This window comes from Hyla sarda, chromosome 2 (assembly GCF_029499605.1).
Source record: "Hyla sarda isolate aHylSar1 chromosome 2, aHylSar1.hap1, whole genome shotgun sequence".
Lineage (NCBI taxonomy): Eukaryota > Metazoa > Chordata > Amphibia > Anura > Hylidae > Hyla > Hyla sarda.
The window spans coordinates 418,599,927-418,618,907 of record NC_079190.1 but is presented as its reverse complement, the minus strand read 5'-3'; the positions used below and the strand labels follow the sequence as shown (position 1 = coordinate 418,618,907).

General features: G+C 41.0%; 1 protein-coding gene across 1 annotated transcript in view; it reads left to right on the top strand.

The window, feature by feature from the left end:
* Positions 1-18,981, top strand: part of GPR143 (G protein-coupled receptor 143) — a 69,317-nt gene that overhangs the window by 33,876 nt on the left and 16,460 nt on the right. The window contains exons 5-7 of the mRNA XM_056560812.1: positions 2,788-2,897; positions 4,797-4,905; positions 9,943-10,060. Coding sequence (XP_056416787.1) covers positions 2,788-2,897; positions 4,797-4,905; positions 9,943-10,060 — 337 coding nt within the window. The remainder of the gene's footprint in view (positions 1-2,787; positions 2,898-4,796; positions 4,906-9,942; positions 10,061-18,981) is intronic.

Sequence of the window (18,981 nt, the reverse complement as noted above, 5' to 3'; positions counted from 1 at the left end):
TACAATGTACAGTCCAGATCTGTGAAACAAGTCAATGGCCGGAAGAACTGACCAATCAGAATGGACAATTTACTGGTAAAACACCTGTATTACTGAAGTGTTTGCACTGACTGATGTCTGGTAGCGCCCCCTACAGTACAGGGAGATATGACATGTTCTGTACACTTTACCTGTACCATGGTTACCTGCTCCTTTGAACACCAGCTAAGGGCGGGTCCATGTTACTTTTTTAGGACATTGCATGTACTGTACAGGACCCTGAAGAAGCTCCTGTCCTCTACATAGACCAGTGTTTCCCATGCAGGGTGCCCCCAGCTGTTGCAAAATTACAACTCCCAGCATGCCCGGACAGCGTTTGGCTGTCCGGGCATGCTGGGAGTTGTAGTTTTGCAACAGCTGGAGGCTCCCTGCTTGGAAAACACTGACATAGACAGTGATTTACAGCTCCCAGCAGATCTTTCTTACTTTTATATGTAAGGATTTGCTTTATCTATATTAGTTATCTACTTATTTTTCTTTAATTCTCATTTTTTCCTATTTTTGGATGACATTTTGGGGCTTTAGAACCAATTACCAGGTTTTCATAGCGTTCTGGTCTCAACATACAATGGTTTCAACATACAATGGTTGTCCCAGAACCAATTAATATTGTAACCTGAGGGACCACTGTACCTTCAAATAAGATATTGCTATGTATACAGTGGTTGCTTCAGGTCCATTGAGTTTAGCAGACCCAGTGTAGTCTATTAGTGACTATTTTCAGTCCATTTCCTGAACACATACACAGCAGACTGTGACTTTAAATCCTCCACTAGACAGTATGTGTTGCTAACAGACTACATTAGTTCCATTAAATGCTTGCATGTTGGAGTAATACTTCCAAAAATAGTTCTCTGACATATACTGGAAACTGCTTGTGATGGACCAATGGCAATTAATGGACCTAATGTAGTCTGTTACTGACACATAATGTCTAGGGGGGGGGGGGCACTCAATGGCGCAGTCTGCTGTGCATGCGTTCAGGAAATAGACTAAAAATAGTCCCTAGTAGACTACACTGGGTCTATTAAACTCAATAGACCTGCAGCAAATATACCCGCGGTACACATATGTGGCGGCTACTGGGTGTTAGTAGACGTACCTTGTTCACTTCGTGACACCAGGGCACTGTTTTTCCTAACTACGGTCCGAAGGTTGTGAGCAGCTTCTTCTGGGCCAGACACGATGAGCAGTTAAACACACCGACGTCAGGTTACGGATAACAGTCTTTACTGAGCTTGTGCAGATGTTATTACACAGACAGCTGACCTTGCTCTGAGAGTGCAGCATACCCGTTGCGAGCCTTGTTGCTGTTCTGAGACTTGTGGTGCTTTTCACCGACGCAATTGTAGACTGTAACTTGAGATTCTAGTTACTAAGGTCCTTTCAAGGCACTATAGACTATTCTGCAGGGGCGTGCATTCCTCCCGTGACTGAACCTTGTAGGATGACCAGTAGAAAGATTAAAGCTGGAGTCAGCCTCTACTTAGAGCACACGACACACAGCACACCTGAGCTTAGCTGATGCTCAGGAGTCTCACTAAGTATGAAACTAACTGTGGACTGACTCCTCCCTGCACCTCACTAGGTAGGGGGGAACTTTTGAGGTCTCATTGGCTCACATGGTCACATGGGGTTCACTACTTGCATTTTAAGGGCACGGTAACATGTTAAACATACATACATGGAACCATAACAAAATTAATTTAGGAAAAATATATTATTCTTATATGACAATATTCACATAATTGTTATAACAGTAGGGCCCAACACCTCGAGCTATCAGGCTGCCCGAGACAGTCCAAAAAAACAGGACATCTACCGGTGCTGGGACACCTAACATAGCAATATCTGTTTTGAAGTTACCCTGATATATGTCTCTGATGTCAGAAATGTGAGGGAGATGGGCTCTTAGCTCTTCACTCGGTGTCAGAAAAGTGTCAAAATAACTTTATTACATCGTTATATTCCACTGTAAAAAATTAGCAGGGAGTGTTTCTTAAAGGTAAAGTCTGAGAGTTAATCAAATAATCCCAATAATCTTATATAATAATCTTCAATTAAAGGCTCTGTTCACATCATGTTCAGCTATCAAGTTTTAACAGAGACACCGAACATGTACAACTCCAAAGATTGACCATTGACTCTAAGGGCTTGCTGGTGGAATTTCGCTTGCTGCAGAATACCATTGTTTTCAAAGAGATTCTGCTCTTCTGTGCATACAACAGAGTCGCCGCAGCAGCATCCCGTTGAATGGATGTCCACCCAAAGAATGAACATGTGAATTCTTTGGGCGGAATTCCACTGCCCTGCACATCCTTGCACACCTACTGCCCATGGTTTTGGTGCTGGCGGCTCAACATCCACAGTGTGAATGAGCCCTTACTTACAAAACAAAATACTCTATACAGAATATGTTTGCAGCATCTCGTTGTGATGTAAAGCATATATATATATATGTATATTTTTTATAATTTGTAATACAGTTAAGAAAAAGTTATACAGACATATACTGGACAAAATTGACTTTTTTACGCATACCCCTTGCCAGTAGAACATTTTAGGCATATCAGATTTATCCACGCTGCATGTATGGCTGGAATGGGATGTGATCAGAGCTTTCTTGGTTGTCACTCTGTTGAACTACCAGGTCAATCATTTTTTCATGTTGGTTTTTAAAAGTCTATTCGTATATCTTGGTTGATGTGGAAAATTCACCTTTATTCACCGTTTCATCTTGTTTTCCAGTTGTGAGGAAGGTCTGGAACATGCAATTCCACATTATGTGACCACATATGCACCACTTTTGCTTGTAATGGTAGCTAATCCTATCCTGTTTAAAAGAACTGTTTCAGCAGGTAAGAAGACATGGCACAATACTTATTTTGTTCATGTGCATTATAAAACTCTTTGTTTGCTGCTATATGACACCATAGTGCAGGATCCAATAAAAAATAATAATAATAATAATAATAATAATAAAAAAAAAAAAAAAAAAAAATATATATATATATATATATATATATATATATATATATATATATAACATAGTGGCATCTGTCATAGCCAGCGGAGGAATTCCTTTGGGAGTCTCCTGATGACGCCTGCTGGATACCACAAAAACGTGATGTAAAAGGAGCCCAACCCCAACTTGTGTTGGGTAACCTACTTACTAACCTGGCAGCATATGATCATCATCTCCACTAAACACCAGGGAACATGATCTTCTCTCTGTCCCAAATGGATACCAAGCAATGAAGTAACAGTGTAATGTAATCTCCTGACTGGTAAAGTGAAAGTATAATGTAACTCCTTGTTATCAAACCCGTCCCCTCTTCCTACTCAACTCCAAATATATATCTTGTCATTACTTTCATGCTGCCTGAATCACAAATAGTGTTGCTCGCGGATATTCACAATCCGAATTTTATTCACAAATATCGCATATTCGGGAATTTGCGAATATTTGCAAATATAGCACTATATATTCGCAATTACGAATATTCTTTTTTTTTTTTCACAGTACACATCACAGTGATCATCCTTCTCTGCTTCCAGCTTGTGTGGTGTAAAGAAGGCTCTAATATGAATTTTCGCATATGCGAAAATTTGCATATGCTAATTTCCGCATATGCGAATTTTCGCACATGCGAAAATAAAACGCGAATATTAAGAATATGTGAAATTTAGCAAATATATGACGAATATTCGTCCATATATTCGCAAAATATTGCAAATTCGAATATGGCCTATGCCGCTCAACACTAATCACAAGTCATAGGGCAGTACATGGGGGCTTCTCCCCGTCCCACTAGCCTTAAAGGAGTATTCCACGGTGTCTTTTTCTCCAGCCTTTTCGACCATGAACCCAAGTTATAATACTGTGTAATATGCTTCTATTACTTCTGTGGCTGCTTTGTCCCTTTGTCAAGCACAGGACCCACACCTGGAAGTGCCATAGTGTTTGTGCTTTTTTATTTCACTGTTGTCTCTGACCTTTTTCTGCATTCCATGGTGCAAGAGACAATATGTCATACGTCACATGGTCTCCAGGGGTCATGCCCATGCTGCAGTGAGTGGGTAGATAGCTGGGTGGAAAGGATTTACTGAAGTGATGCTATCCACTCACCCACCAAAGCATAACTACGCCCCCTGAAGACTATGTGACTTATGACATATTGTCTCTGGCCGCATAGACTGCTGGAAAATGTCAGAGACAACAGTAAAATAAAAAGGTTTGCACTGCAGCACTTCTTGGTTGGGGTCTAGTGCGGGAAAACAGGACAAATTGGCGCATAAGGTAATAGAAGTATATTACAAAATATTATAACTTTACATCATAGGCTCAAATCGATGAAGAAAATAAATCCTGAAATACCCCTTAAATTGATAGAGCTCTACCTGTCTGGGTATAGGAAGAGATCAATCAATTAAGGCCAGTGGGGCAAGGGGAAGCCACCAGGGACCAATCAGTAACTCATGATTCGGGTGGCAAGAAAGTGATGACAGGTTTTCTTATACCTGCGCACATTCATCCCTTGTATTCACCAGTAATGTAATTTTTTCTCCTCTCTGGACTCTGTTCTACCTGTGCTTATTAAAATATGTGCAATAAATGCTAAATGGTTTAGCTGGCTTATAACTAGGAATGTTGGGAAGAGGCCTATGAGCTTTCCACCTAATGATATATGTTGCTCCTAGAGGGAGAGGTTTCATATATTGAACATGTTTTCAACTTATTCTTTTTGTTTTACTAGTTGCCACATTATTAAAAGGAAGACAAGGAATATATACAGAAAATGAGAGACGCCTAGGAACTGAAATTCAGATACGTTTTTTCAAGATTATGTTGGTGTTCATGATATGGTAATTGTTTTCAATATTATGTGAGAAGGAAGACATAACAAACCTGAATGGCATCCACTGCCCTGTGTTACTGTATATGTTGTCATCTCATTTTCAGCTGGATGCTGACAGATACAGTGGGGCAAAAATGTATTTAGTCAGCCACCAATTGTGGAAGTTCTACCACTTAACTCTCAACTATGAGAAACATAATGAGAAAAAAAAAATCCATAAAATCACATTGTCTGATTTTTAAAGAATGTATTTGCAAATTATGGTGGAAAATAAGTATTTGGTCAATAACAAAAGTTAATTTCAATACTTTGTTATATACCCTTTGTTGGCAATGACAGAGGTCAAATGTTTTCTGTAAGTCTTCACAAGGTTTTCACACACTGTTGCTGGTATTTTGGCCCATTCCTCCATGCAGATCTCCTCTAGAGCAGTGATGCTTTGGGGCGGTCGCTGGGCAACACAGACTTTCAACTCCCTCCAAAGGTTTTCTATGGGGTTGAGATCTGGAGACTGGCTAGGCCACTCCAGGACCTTGAAATGCTTCTTACAAAGCCATTCCTTCATTGCCCAGGCGGTGTGTTTGGGATCATTTTCATGCTGAAAGACCCAGCCACATTTCATCTTCAATGCCCTTTGAGGTTTTCACTCAAAATCTCACTATACATGGCCCCATTCCTTCTTTCCTTTACACAGATCAGTCGTCCTTGTCCCTTTGCAGAAAAACAGCCCCAGAGCATGATGTTTCCACCCCCATGCTTCACAGTAGGTATGGTGTTCTTTGGATGCAACTCAGCATTCTTTCTCCTCCAAACACGACAAGTTGAGTTCTTACCAAAATGTTCTACTTTAGTTTCATCTGACCATATGACATTCTCCAAATCCTCTTCTGGATCACCCAAATGCTCTCTAGAAAACTTCAGACAGGCCCAGACATGTACTGGCTTAAGCAGAGGGGCACGTCTGGCACTGCATGATTTGAGTCCTTGGTGGCGTAGTGTGTTACTTATGGTAGCCTATGTTACTTTGGTCCCAGCTCTCTGCAGGTCATTCACTAGGTCCCCCCGTGTGGGTCAGCGATTTTTGCTCACCGTTCTTGTGATCCTTTTGACACCACAGGGTGAGATCTTGCGTGGAGCCCCAGATCGAGGGAGGTTATCAGTGGTCTTGTATGTCTTCCATTTTCTAATAATTGCTCCCACAGTTGATTTCTTCACACCAAGCTGCTTGCCTATTGCAGATTCAGTCTTCCCAGCCTGGTGCAGGTCTATAATTTTGTTTCTGGTGTCCTTCGACAGCTGTTTGGTCTTGGCCATAGGGGAGTTTGGAGTGTGACTGTTTGAGGTTGTGGACAGGTGTCTTTTATACTGATAACAAGTTCAAAAAGGTGCCATTAATACAGGTAACAAGTGTAGGACAGAGAAGACTCTTAAAGAAGAAGTTACAGGTCTGTAAGCGTCAAAAATCTTGCTTTGTTTGTAGGTGACCAAATACTTATTTTCCATCATAATTAGCAAATAAATGATTTAAAAATAAGACAGTGTGATTTTATAGATTTTTTTTACTCATTATGTCTCTCATAGTTGAGGTATACCTATGATGAAAATTACAGGCCTCTCTCATCTTTTTAAGTGGGAGAACTTGCACAATTGGTGGCTGATTAATACTTTTTTGCCGCACTGTATGTCTAATGAGAAGCAATAAAGTATTGTGAACCTCAATTTGACGCAAATCTGACCTGGCATACAAAACTGCCCATAGACGATATCTGTAAAAAGACACACATTTTTCCACAACAAATTAAATGTTGCAAAAAAGTTAAAAAGAAGGAACCTTTCAAAGTGATATACTGAAGTTTAATTTCATAGCAATGTGCACTAGCACCATATTTATCACATGCCATGCAACCAATGTAATAAATTTAGCGCACATATACATTATCACCACCCAAATTAAAGGTGTAGAAAAAGCGTTCACTTACACCACCTTTGATAAATTTCCCCCATGGTACCAACATGAGGCATCATCAGGGCAAAATTAGATCAGAGCTTTTCACATGGTGTGTCCTAGGACGCACAAGGTAATACCAGTTTTAGCATTACAAATGATCATTACATCATCAACATTGCAAATTCATCACCCCCTGTGACATTTCCTCACCCCTTTCATCACTCCCTCTGACATTTCCTCACCCCCTATACCATTTTATCACTCATTGTGCCATTTCATTATACCCTGTGCCATTTTATTCTACCCTCCTTGATCATCCCATGTGCCACTCCATTCCCCCTTACTTGATTTCCCTCCTGTTCCACTTCATTCCCCTTTATCCTCCCATTTCACTTGATCCCCCCCTTTGATACTTCATTCCCACCTTGATAACCCTCTGTGCCTCTTCTTCCCCACTTTGTTGATCCCCCTATACTATTTAATTCCCCCCATGTGTCTCTTCACCCCCACTTGACTCCTCCTCGTTAATTTCCGCCCCCCCATGCCACTTCACCACCCTCTTTGATCACCCCCATTGCCACATATTTACCCCATTGCCACATATTTACTTTATTCCCTTCATCTTGCAAAAACCAGGGGTGAAAGAGAAAACTTATAATGTAAAAAACATTGTACCGTACCTTTTTCAATGTGTGTGTGAAAATATTGATCAAAATACAGTGTTTAAACCTAGCCTGACTCGGGGTCTGCACCAAAATATGCAACTTTTTGTAAATTGCATATGCATATGCAAATTTTTTGTAACTCATTAACATATTTTTAACAGTCTCAGCACCAAAATCTGTGGTAACAAATCGAATTGGTGGGAAATTGCCACTTTTCTGTCCACAAATCCAAATGGAAAGCCTGCATCATTTCTGCCCCATTTGTGTGATGTCGGACAATGGGGGGAAATTTATAAATGCATACACCTGAAAACTAGCATTAAAAAGGCCTACATTTTTGCACAATGCTCTTAATGTGTGCATAAAATTCAGTATAAGTTGTCCCTTAAATTTTCAAATTTTTACTCCAGAAAATTGCCCTCCCTATTGTGTTTTAGTCACTGTATGATAGCATTATTTATGGTATAATGGTTGTTATGATGCTGTGACATATCCATTGCACCAGGTATCCGGAATGACCGCCAGAACTTTTTATTTATTTCAATGGGGTCCATTGAGGATTCTCCAAGGTGCATTTTTCAAGTTGCTGGCAAAAGCAATGAGAACCCAGATGGCAGTGCCAGTGGGGCTCTGAATGCATGTATGAGTTTATATTTGCAGATAACACTAAACTGGGTAGGGAGATCACCACAGAGCATGATAACATAATATTACATAGGGATCTGGGGAAGCTGGAGGCTTGGGCACAGACATGGCAAATAAGGTTTAATGTGGAGAAATGTAAGATTATGCAATTGGGCCATAAAATAAAATATATACAAATATGTGCTAAATAATAAGACATTAGGTAAAACTTCTGTCAAAAAAGACTTGGGGGCACTGGTGGACAATAAACCCTACTTTAGTGATCAATGCCAGGGAGCGGCTGCCAAGGCTGACAAAGTCATGGGATGTATCAAGAGAGGCACAGAGGTTTGTGATAAGGACATAGTTTTACCTCTGTATAAATCACTAGTCAGACCACATATGAAGTATTGTGTCCAATTCTGATCACATATATATAAAAAGGACATGACCGAACTGGAGAGAGTCAAGAGGAGGGCGACAAAGATAATTAATGATACGGGAGGATTACCGGACCAAGACAGGTTATCAAGCTTGGGGTTATTTAGTTAAGAGAAAAGATGTCTTAGGGGTGATTTCATCACAATGTACAAATACAGTGATCCCCCAACTTACGATGGCCCCGACATACAATCATTCCAACATACGATAGCCTCTCAGAGGCCATCGTGTGTTGAAGGCAGCGTCAACATACGATGCTTTTGTATGTCGGGGCCATTGCATAAACGGCTATCTGGCAGCGCAGACTGCTTCAGCTGCCGCCGGATAGCTGTTTCTTGTGCCCCGTGTGCCCCTGTCATTCATCTGTTCCCGGACCGTCCTCTTCATGCTCCGCTGCATAGTTGTCGCTCTCCTTCGTCGTCATCACGTTGCTGCTGTCATCCAATAGGGGCAGCTTGCGGGGCAACGTGATGACTGGCGATGGAGAGCGACGATCCAGGGCAGTGGTGACGGTCCGGAGTGGCGGGGACACGTGAATATAATTTTGTCTTTTATTATTGCACGGATCCCTCAACATACCATAAATTCAAGTAGCAATCGTTAATTTGGAACAAATTACCTTTGTATGTTGAGGGATCACTGTATATATATATATATATATATATATATATATATATATATATATATATATATGGACAATACAGAGATCTTACTAGTGATCTTTTTATACCTAGGCCGGTAACCATGACAAGGGGGCATCCTCTACGTCTAGAGGAAAAAAGGTTTCTCCATCATCACATACAGAGATTCTTTACTGTAAGAGCAGTGAGACTATGGAACTCTCTGCCACGTGATGTTGTGATGTCTGAAGTTCACAGGGCGTCTGGATGTTTTTCTGGAGAACCATAATCTTACAGGTTATGGATAGTAGATTTATGGGGATAGAACGTTGATCCAGGGATTTATTCTGATCACCGTATTGGGGTCGGGAAGGAATTTTTCCTCTGTCATGGGGCAATTGGCATCAGCCGTTGCCTTCCTCTAGATCAACACAGTTGGGTTTTAGGTTGACCTTGATGGACTGTTGTTTTTTTTCAACCTTACAAACTATGTTACTAGGATATTGTACAATTACATCATAGAGTGATGATGTTGCACATGTAAAACATCCATAACATTCCTAAAACATTCCTAAAAGGTTAAAAAGAATGTCTGTATTGCCTAAGCTTCTGATAATAATTTGGTTTCTTTAACAAACAAAAAAAAAAAAAAAATGCTGTATCTTTGTGGTCAGGAGAGAAGAGAGTAACTAATGTGACTGTTCCACCACATCTGACACTAATATCTTTTTTTATCTTTTTATCAGTTGGTTGTCCAATATTATCAATGAAAGCCTTTTGTTCTATCTGGAAATGCAGCCAGACATAAATGGAGATCAGCTGAAAAATGTTAGGAATGCCGCACTTATCACATGGTTCATCATGGTAAGTCAGAAGAGAATTCGATCAGCTTCCATGCATGACCAATGTTACATCTGCTAATGTCTCCTGAAGACGTAACGTCTATATATAGCAATGAGAGTGAGCTAAATGATCGAAAAGTAAAAATAGGTCAAAACAGCACTGACTTACTGTATTAGGAATATGAGTTATGTATTGTCTAGAACAGTGGTTTCCAAACTGTGGCCCTCCAGCTGATACAAAACTACTACTCCCAGCAGGCCCGGACAGCCAACGGCTGTCCGGGCCTGCTGGGAGTTGTAGTTTTGCAACAGCTGGAGGGCCACAGTTTGGAAACCATTGATCTAGAAGCATTTTTTTTTAATCTTGCTGCATGTACGCTCTGATGTCTAGACTTTTAAAAGGGGTACTCCGGTGGAAAACATTTTCTTTTTTCAAATCCACTGGTGCAAGAAAGTTAAACAGATTTGTAAATTTGAAAGAAGGACTTGGAGTGGCTCTATGTTCAGACCGTAACCAATAGCAACCCGGGCTACCCAACAGTAACACCTATACCCAAGGTGAAATAAAAAATAGTACTATTTACAAGAGAGAATTGGGGCTCAGGGTAAAGGATGTATGGACACAACTGGCTTGTTATATAAAATATTGGTATTTATTATGTTACCGGTATCAAATCATAAAAAATCTACTTATTTCAATTATAAAACGTGGCAAGTACCGTGATCCACAGGGCCCTCGTAGAGCCACGGCACTCCCTACAAATAATTAAGTAGTGGATAAAATAGATATACAATAATGCTATATATATATATATATATATATATATATATATATATATATAATGTTAATAAAGCATGATAATCCTACTGAGACCGATCAAAATATATAAAATAACTAAAAAGTTCAATTAAAACAGATCGTCCTCTTTAAAATTGAGTCTGGTGTCATGGCATAGGTACATTGATGATATCTTTTTTATTTGGCGAGGATCCAAAGTTGAACTAGATAATTTTTTAACATCACTCAATCACAATAATTTTAACTTTAATTTTACGCCTCATATTAGCACAACATCCGTGGAGTTTTTAGATTTATGTATTACCGCTAAAAATGATAGTCTGATCTGAAGCACATTCAGGAAGCCTGTTGCAAAAAATGGCTTCATTTTGCACACTAGTTGTCATCTCCCTCGTTGGCTCACAAATGTGCCTACCAGCCAATTTCGTAGGTTAAAACAAAATTGTACTGCCAATGAGCAATTTGAAATTGAAGCCAAAGGACTTACTCAACAATTTTCAGATAAACAATACCCACCAGATAAAATAGAACAATCTTTGGAAAAAAATATGCAGTCTAGACAAAGCTACTTTCTTTCAAACAAAAAAATTAGAGCCAATCACCAATGCCACCACAGACAGTGCCAAATTAATTATCCCTTTTAACACCCAATACCATAAAATTGAAACAATTATAAGGAGATATTGGCCATTGATCCAACAAGATAAAACGATAGGAGACTTAATTCCAGAAAAACCACCTATCGTATATACCCAAGCTCCTAATTTAGGAATCAAAATAGCTCCGACAGTTCGTCAGAATAAATCCCACACAAATCCAGAACCCACTCTGGTCGATTTGAAGGGCTTCTTTAGGTGTGAGCAATGCCCAAATTGTAAAGCCACGAAATTTGAAAAAAGAACAATCTTGGTTAAATCTACAGCCAATGATTTTAATTTCACCATAAAATATTTTTTAAACTGCGCTAGCAAGGGTGTTATATATTTAATTCAATGTCCATGTCACAAGCAGTACGTGTGACCTACTTCCCGTGCTCTGAAAACACGCATTCTTGAGCATAGATATAATATCAAAAAACAAAATGATAAACATACCTTGTAAGCGCATTTTAAACTCTTCCATCAAGGCAACACCAATAACCTAAAATATGTAGCCCTTCAAAAATATCAAACCAGACTGGCGAGGTGGTAATTTTGTCAGTAAGATGTCTAGGGCGGAGTACTGAAATGTTTTTTGAATTTGGATCAATGGCCCCTAAAGGCCTGACTAATGATATTGAACTGTTTGGCTTTTTAGAATAGCATACAAGATAAGGGGGTCCCTTTAGACGGTCCGTCGTGCGTCTGGCTGTATTATCAGCACCACGACGGACCCTTCATTGAGACGGACCCACTTCTCATTATTTTGTAGTCCCATTTTAGTCCTATTTTGCTCATGTTTATTTATTTTTTATTATTATATATTCTATTTTTTTTTTATATATATATATATTTTATATTATATTAATACATATTTATTATTATACAGCTATTTAATATTGAGACCCACATGCATACTTTGTGTTTAGTTCCATATGCCGATTTCTTCATATGTCTCTACTTAATATTTACCACAATATTTATGATATCATCACCATTCACATTCACTTTTATATACATTATATACACATATAAGTCCCCATTTACACAAGACAGTTCGATCATCTTTATACATTGCATCATAGTTCACAACATATAAATTGTATTTGATACTGTATAATAATTATTTCTACTAGATTATTTACACATTTTTACAGATATATCTATAAGTGTATTATTCTTAATTTAATCACTATTTCATATATTATCTTGTGTCTTGGTGTACAATTATATTTCTATTTATTATATTTTCAATATCCATTTATATATATATATATATATATATATATATATATATATATATATTATAGATCTTTATATATAATTATATTTATGTATTTTTCACTATTTATATGTATCTAGATTTACAGTTTCTATCATATTCACTGATCTCATACATATTTATTATTATAAGTAGGATTTGTCCAACTTCCAGTGTATATAGGTCATATATTTTATAAGTTATATTTATTAGCTAATCTATATGCACCTTGTTGCATTATAAACAAAATATAACCATTTTCTAGGTTGTATTATCACTACTAATATTGATATTACGAATCCCATTCATTCCGATACTACTACTATGTATTTACACTGGAAGTGACAAATTTGTTAGAGGAGGAGTTAATTATATATAAGCTTAAGTCTGAGACGGGAACCATATATAATTTATATAGCTGCTGAAGAAAAGTCTGAGTATAGACTTGAAACGCGTCCAGCCCCCCAAAGACTACCATTGAGACCATCCCCACTAATCCTCTGTGAGCCCCACAAACATTGGTGTCCTACCCGGTCAGTTGCCAGTCACGTACGCGCTCCTTGAAGCCACGAGGATGCGGACGCTATTCAGAACACAAGCGCTGGAGCTACAAAACCTGGAGCCCACCGCCAGCCACGGCACTACTATCATAGGAGTCTCCCAGCAGTGTCCTCTACCGCAGTGAGAGATTCAACGGTGTTTTCTGCAGCCCAGTATCCAGGAGAGACTGCAGGAGGGATCGCAGGAGGGATCGTAGCATCCCCAGAGAGCAACAGCATCCTGACAAACATCGGTCCCGGGGCGGTGAGCATAATTGTATCACTTTACCGCTCACTACTGTAATCATTATCTGCCAAACCACCCACAGTGTTGCTACTAACTGTTACAATTGTTATAATTGCCGGCAACAATTTTGCAACTTTTCCACTATGTGACATATATCCACAACAGCGCTGCAGGACATTGATGTACTTTATGAACTGGATACTGACCCATGAAGCTATTCACTAAAAGACTTATTCAATTTTGGACAATTTGCTATACATTTTAACTTCACTGGTTGCTATTAGTTACCATCATACAAAGGGGTCTCAATTTTAAAGAGGACGATCTGTTTTAATTGAACTTTTTTAGTTATTTTATACATTTTGATTGGTCTCAGTAGGATTATCATGCTTTATTAACAATATATATATATATATATATATATATATATATATATATATAACATTACACTACTTAATTATTTGTAGGGAGTGCCGTGGCTCTACGAGGGCCCTGTGGATCATGGTACTTACCACGTTTTATAATTGAAATAAGTAGATTTTTAGCATTTGATAACATAATAAATACCAATATTTAATATAACAAGCCAGTTGTGTCCATACATCCTTTACCCTGAGCCCCAATTCTCTCTTGTAAATAGATTTGTAAATTACTTCTGTTAAAAAATCTTAATCCTTCCAGTACTTATCAGCTGCTGTATGCTCCAGAGGAAGTTGGGATTTTCTTTCCAGTCTGACCACAGTGCTCTATGCTGACACCTCTGTTCGTGTAAGGAGCTGTCTGGAGCAGAAGAGGTTTACTATGGGGATTTGCTTGTACAGTGACCCCCCGACCTACGATGGCCCCGACATACGATCATTTCAACATACGATGCTTTTGTATGTCGGGCCATCGCATAAACGGCTATCCGGCAGCGGAGACTGCTTCAGCTGCGACCGCATAGCCATTTACGGTGCCCCGTATGGTCCGCTGACGATCACTTACCTGTCCTCGGGGCTCCGGCGCGTCCTCTTCGGGATCCCCTGCATCGTTGGCGCTCTCCATCGTCGTCATCACGTTGCTGCGCACGCCGTCCCGTCATCCAGTAGGAGCGGCGTGCGTAACGATGTGATAGTGGCAACGGAGAGCGAAGATGCCAGGGGAGCAGAGGCCTTGCCGGAGAGTCGGGGACACCCCGGGGATGCGGCGACAGCAATGGAAGGCGACATCCAGGGCAGCGGTGACAAACGGTGACGGTCCGGAGCGGCGGGGACACGGGAGTACAACCTCCAATACCAGTGGTCTTCAACCTGTGGACCTCCAGATGTTGCAAAACTACAACTCCCGTTGTAGTCCGGGCATGCTGGGTGTTGTAGTTCTGCAACATCTGGAGGTCCACAGGTTGTAGACCACTGTCCTATATTTTACATTGCACGGATCCCTCAACATACGATGGTTTCAATAAACGATGGTCCATTTGGAACGGATTACCATCGTATGTTGAGGGACCACTGCACTCCTTTCAACTTCCACTTGAGTATACAGCAGCTGATAAGTACTGGAAGGATTAAGATTTTTTTTTTTTATAGAAGTGATTTACAAATCTGTTTAACTTTCTAGCACCAGTTGATTTGGAAAAAAAAAATGTTTTCCACAGGAGTACCCCTTTAAATTAATCTCTTTACAGTAATGGCTTGTATTATACAGTATTTGAAGATGAAAGGTTCTTCAGCTATTTGATAGGGTTACTTCTATCCTTTTGCTTCTAAACTTTTTATATTGATGACTCTCTTTTTAGAAATGCATATTCTGGTGACACACTCCTCGCCATACCGCCATTCGCACTTATCCCATTGTGTGTCCTACGATGCATGACGTTATACCAGTATCGGCATTACAAGTGTGGCTGCTTTCCCCTTGTGCCATTTCATCACCCCCAGTGCCACTTCATGAATGATGTCAAACCAGAGACAGATCTTTTGCACAGATTTTTTTTTACTCTGTTCCCATTACCGATCCAGCCATAGTGCTTACATAATTAAATTAGTTACTGTGCCCCATAACAAAATAAACCATAATGTAACCCTATCATGGCCAGCTACATTGTCCCAATACAGCGCCTGTTGTAGTGCACTGATGTCATCCACAGTGATTTCACAAGGGTATGTGGATTCTTGCTATGGTGCAACAAGTCTGCAGCAGTTTTGCTCAAGGATTATCCCCATTGTCATTCATTGCAGCATCCTTGTAATTTCCTTCTGAAATAAGTGACATCCCACTTTTCTTCAGCCATTTTTTTTTATTATAAAAAAAATGTACAATTAAAACAGGAGCAAAATGTAGTGTGAACCTAACCCTACAGTCATACAAAGTTTCATAATTTTGTTTTTTACTTACAGAGTTAAAGGGGTACTTTGCCCCTAGACTTTTTATCCCCTATCCAAAAGACCCCATGCGATCTCCGGCATGGCCCGCCAGACAACTGGTGCATGGAGTGAATACTGCTCCATGCCGGATGACTGGCGACCACAGTCTTCACACCCCTTCCATTCATGTCTATGGGAGGAGTCATGGCAGCTATGTACTAGACATGAGTGGAGGGGCGTGGTGTGATGTCACAAACAGGGAAGTTGTGTTCAGAACGCTGCAGTGGCACCCCGGAGATCACGCCCCCCCCCACGTGATCAGAAATCTTATCTCCTATCCCTTGGATAGGGGAAAAGATGTCTAGGGGCAGAATACTCCTTTAACCCGTACAGGACCTAGGGCGTATGGATACGCCTTCTGTACCTGGGTCTTAAGGACCCAGGGCGTACATGTATGCCCGTGGGAATTTCGGTCCCTGCCGCGCGCCGGGTGGGGACCGGGACGGGGTGACTGCGGATATCGATCAGCAGGCACCCCGTGCAAATGCCCAGGGGGGTCATCAGACCCCCCCATGTCGGCGATCGGCGCAAATCGCAAGTGAATTCACACTTGCGATTTGCGCCGATTCCGGGTCATACGGGTCTATGGTGACCCGGTGACCCGGAATATGAGGGGGATCGCGGTTTTCTAAGACACCCACGATCCCCCTCTAGCGATAGGAGTGAGGTGGCAGAGGTGCCACCCCTCCTATCTCTGCTATTGGTGGTCTAGACGCGACCACCAATAGCAGATCAGGGGCGGGGGGGTTTACTTTAGTTTTCCCCGTCCTGCCCACCCACAATAGGCGGGGCAGGACGGGGAAACGACGGGGACCGAACGCCGAAGATCCACTTACCCGTCGGTGGAAGCTGCAGGACGGGATCGGTGGCGGTGATCGGCGCAGGAGGCGATGTCGTGCAGCAGAAGAGGACGGCTCCCTGGTTCCGACGGAAGCCGATAAGTTGCCTAGCAACATCTAGAGGGCTACAGTCTGAGACTGTAGCCCTCCAGATGTTGCAAAACTACAACTCCCAGCATGCCCAGACAGCTGCTGGGCATGGTGGGAGATGCAGTTTTGCAACAGCTGGAGGTGTACAGTTTAGAGACCACTGCACAGTGATCTCTATACTGTAGCACTCTAAATCTTGCAAAACTACAACTCCTAGCATGCCCACATAGCTGTTTGCTGTCTGTGCATGCTGGAATTTGTAGTTTTGCAACATCTGGAAGTCCACAGTTTGGAGATGACAGTGCAGTGGTCTCTATCTGTAGCCCTCCAGATGTTGCAAAACTGCAAATCCCAGCATGCAGAAACAGCTGTCTCGGTATGCTGGCAGTTGTAGTTGCGATCCCTCCAGCTGTTGCATAACTAGATCTCCCAGCATGCCCTACGGCGATCAGTACATGCTGGGAGTTGTAGTTTTGCAACAGCTATAGGCACACTGGTTGGAAAATACTGAGTTAGGTAACAGAACCTAACTGAAGGTTTTCCAACCAGTGTGCCTCCAGCTAAATGTACCCTGTACGTTCACATGGGGGGGCAAACCTCCAGCTGTTTCAAAACTACAACTCCCAGCATGCACGGTCTGTCAGTACATGCTGGGAGTTGTAGTTTTGAAACAGCTGGAGGTTTGCCCCCCATTGTGAACGTACAGGGTACATTCACACGGGCGGGTTTACAGTAAGTTTCCTGCTTCAAGTATGAGCTGCTGCAAATTTTTCGCCGCAGCGCAAATTTGTAGCGGGAAGCTCACTGTAAACCTGCGCCCGAGTGAATGTACCCTAAAAACACTGCACTACACTACACTACACTAACACATAATAAAGGGTAAAACACTACATAAACACCCCCTTACACTGTCCCCCCAATAAAAATGAAAAATGTATTGTACGGCAGTGTTTCCAAAAAGGAGCCTCCAGCTGTTGCAAAACAACAACTCCCAGCATTTCCGGACAGCCACTGACTATCCAGGCATGCTGGTAGTTTAGCAACAGCTGGAGACACCCTGTTTGGGAATCACTGGCGTAGAATACCCCTATGTCCACCCCTATGCAATCCCTAATTTAGTCCTCAAATGCGTATGGCGCTCTCTCACTTCAGAGCCCTGTCATATTTCAAGGAAACAGTTTAGGGCCACATATGGGGTATCTCCGTAATCGGGAGAAATTGCGTTACAAATTTTGGGGGGCTTTTTCTCCTTTTACCCCTTATGAAAAGGAAAAGTTGGGGGCTACACCAGCCTGTCAGTGTAAAAAAATGTAAAATTTTACACTAACATGCTGGCGTTGTCCTTTACTTTTTATTTTCACAAGTGTTAAAAGGAAAAAAAGCCCCCCAAAATTTGTAACGCAATTTCTCCTGAGTACAGAAATACCCCATATGTGGGCGTAAAATGCTCTGCGGGCGCACAACAAGGCTCCAGAGTGAGAGCGCACTATGTACATTTGAGGCCTAAATTGGTGATTTGCACAGGGCTGGCTGATTTTACAGCGGTTCTGACATGAACGCAAAAAAATAAATACCCACATGTGACCCCCATTTTGGAAACTACACCCCTCACAGAAAGTAACAAGGGGTATAGTGAACCTTTACACCACACAGGTGTTTGACGAATTTTCATTAAAGTTGGATGGAAAAATGAAAAAAAAAAAAATGTTCACAAAAATGCTGGTGTTACCCAAAATTTTTCATTTTCAGATGGAAACATAGGAAAAAAGCCCCCCACAATTTGTAACCCCATTTTTTCTGAGTAAGAACATACCCCATATGTGGATGTAAAGTGCTCGGCGGGCGAACTACAATGCTCAGAAGAGAAGGAGCACCATTGGGATTTTGAAGATAAAATTTGTCCGGAATTGAAGGCTACGTGTGTTTACAAAGCCCCCATAGAGCCAGAACAATGGACCCCCCACATATGACCCAATTTTTGAAACTACACCCCTCACGTAATGTAATAAGGGGTACAGTGAGCATTTATGCCCCACAGGTGTCTGACAGATTTTTGGAACAGTGGTCCATGAAAATGAAAAATTTAATTTTTCATTTGCACAGCCCACTGTTCCAAAGATCTGTC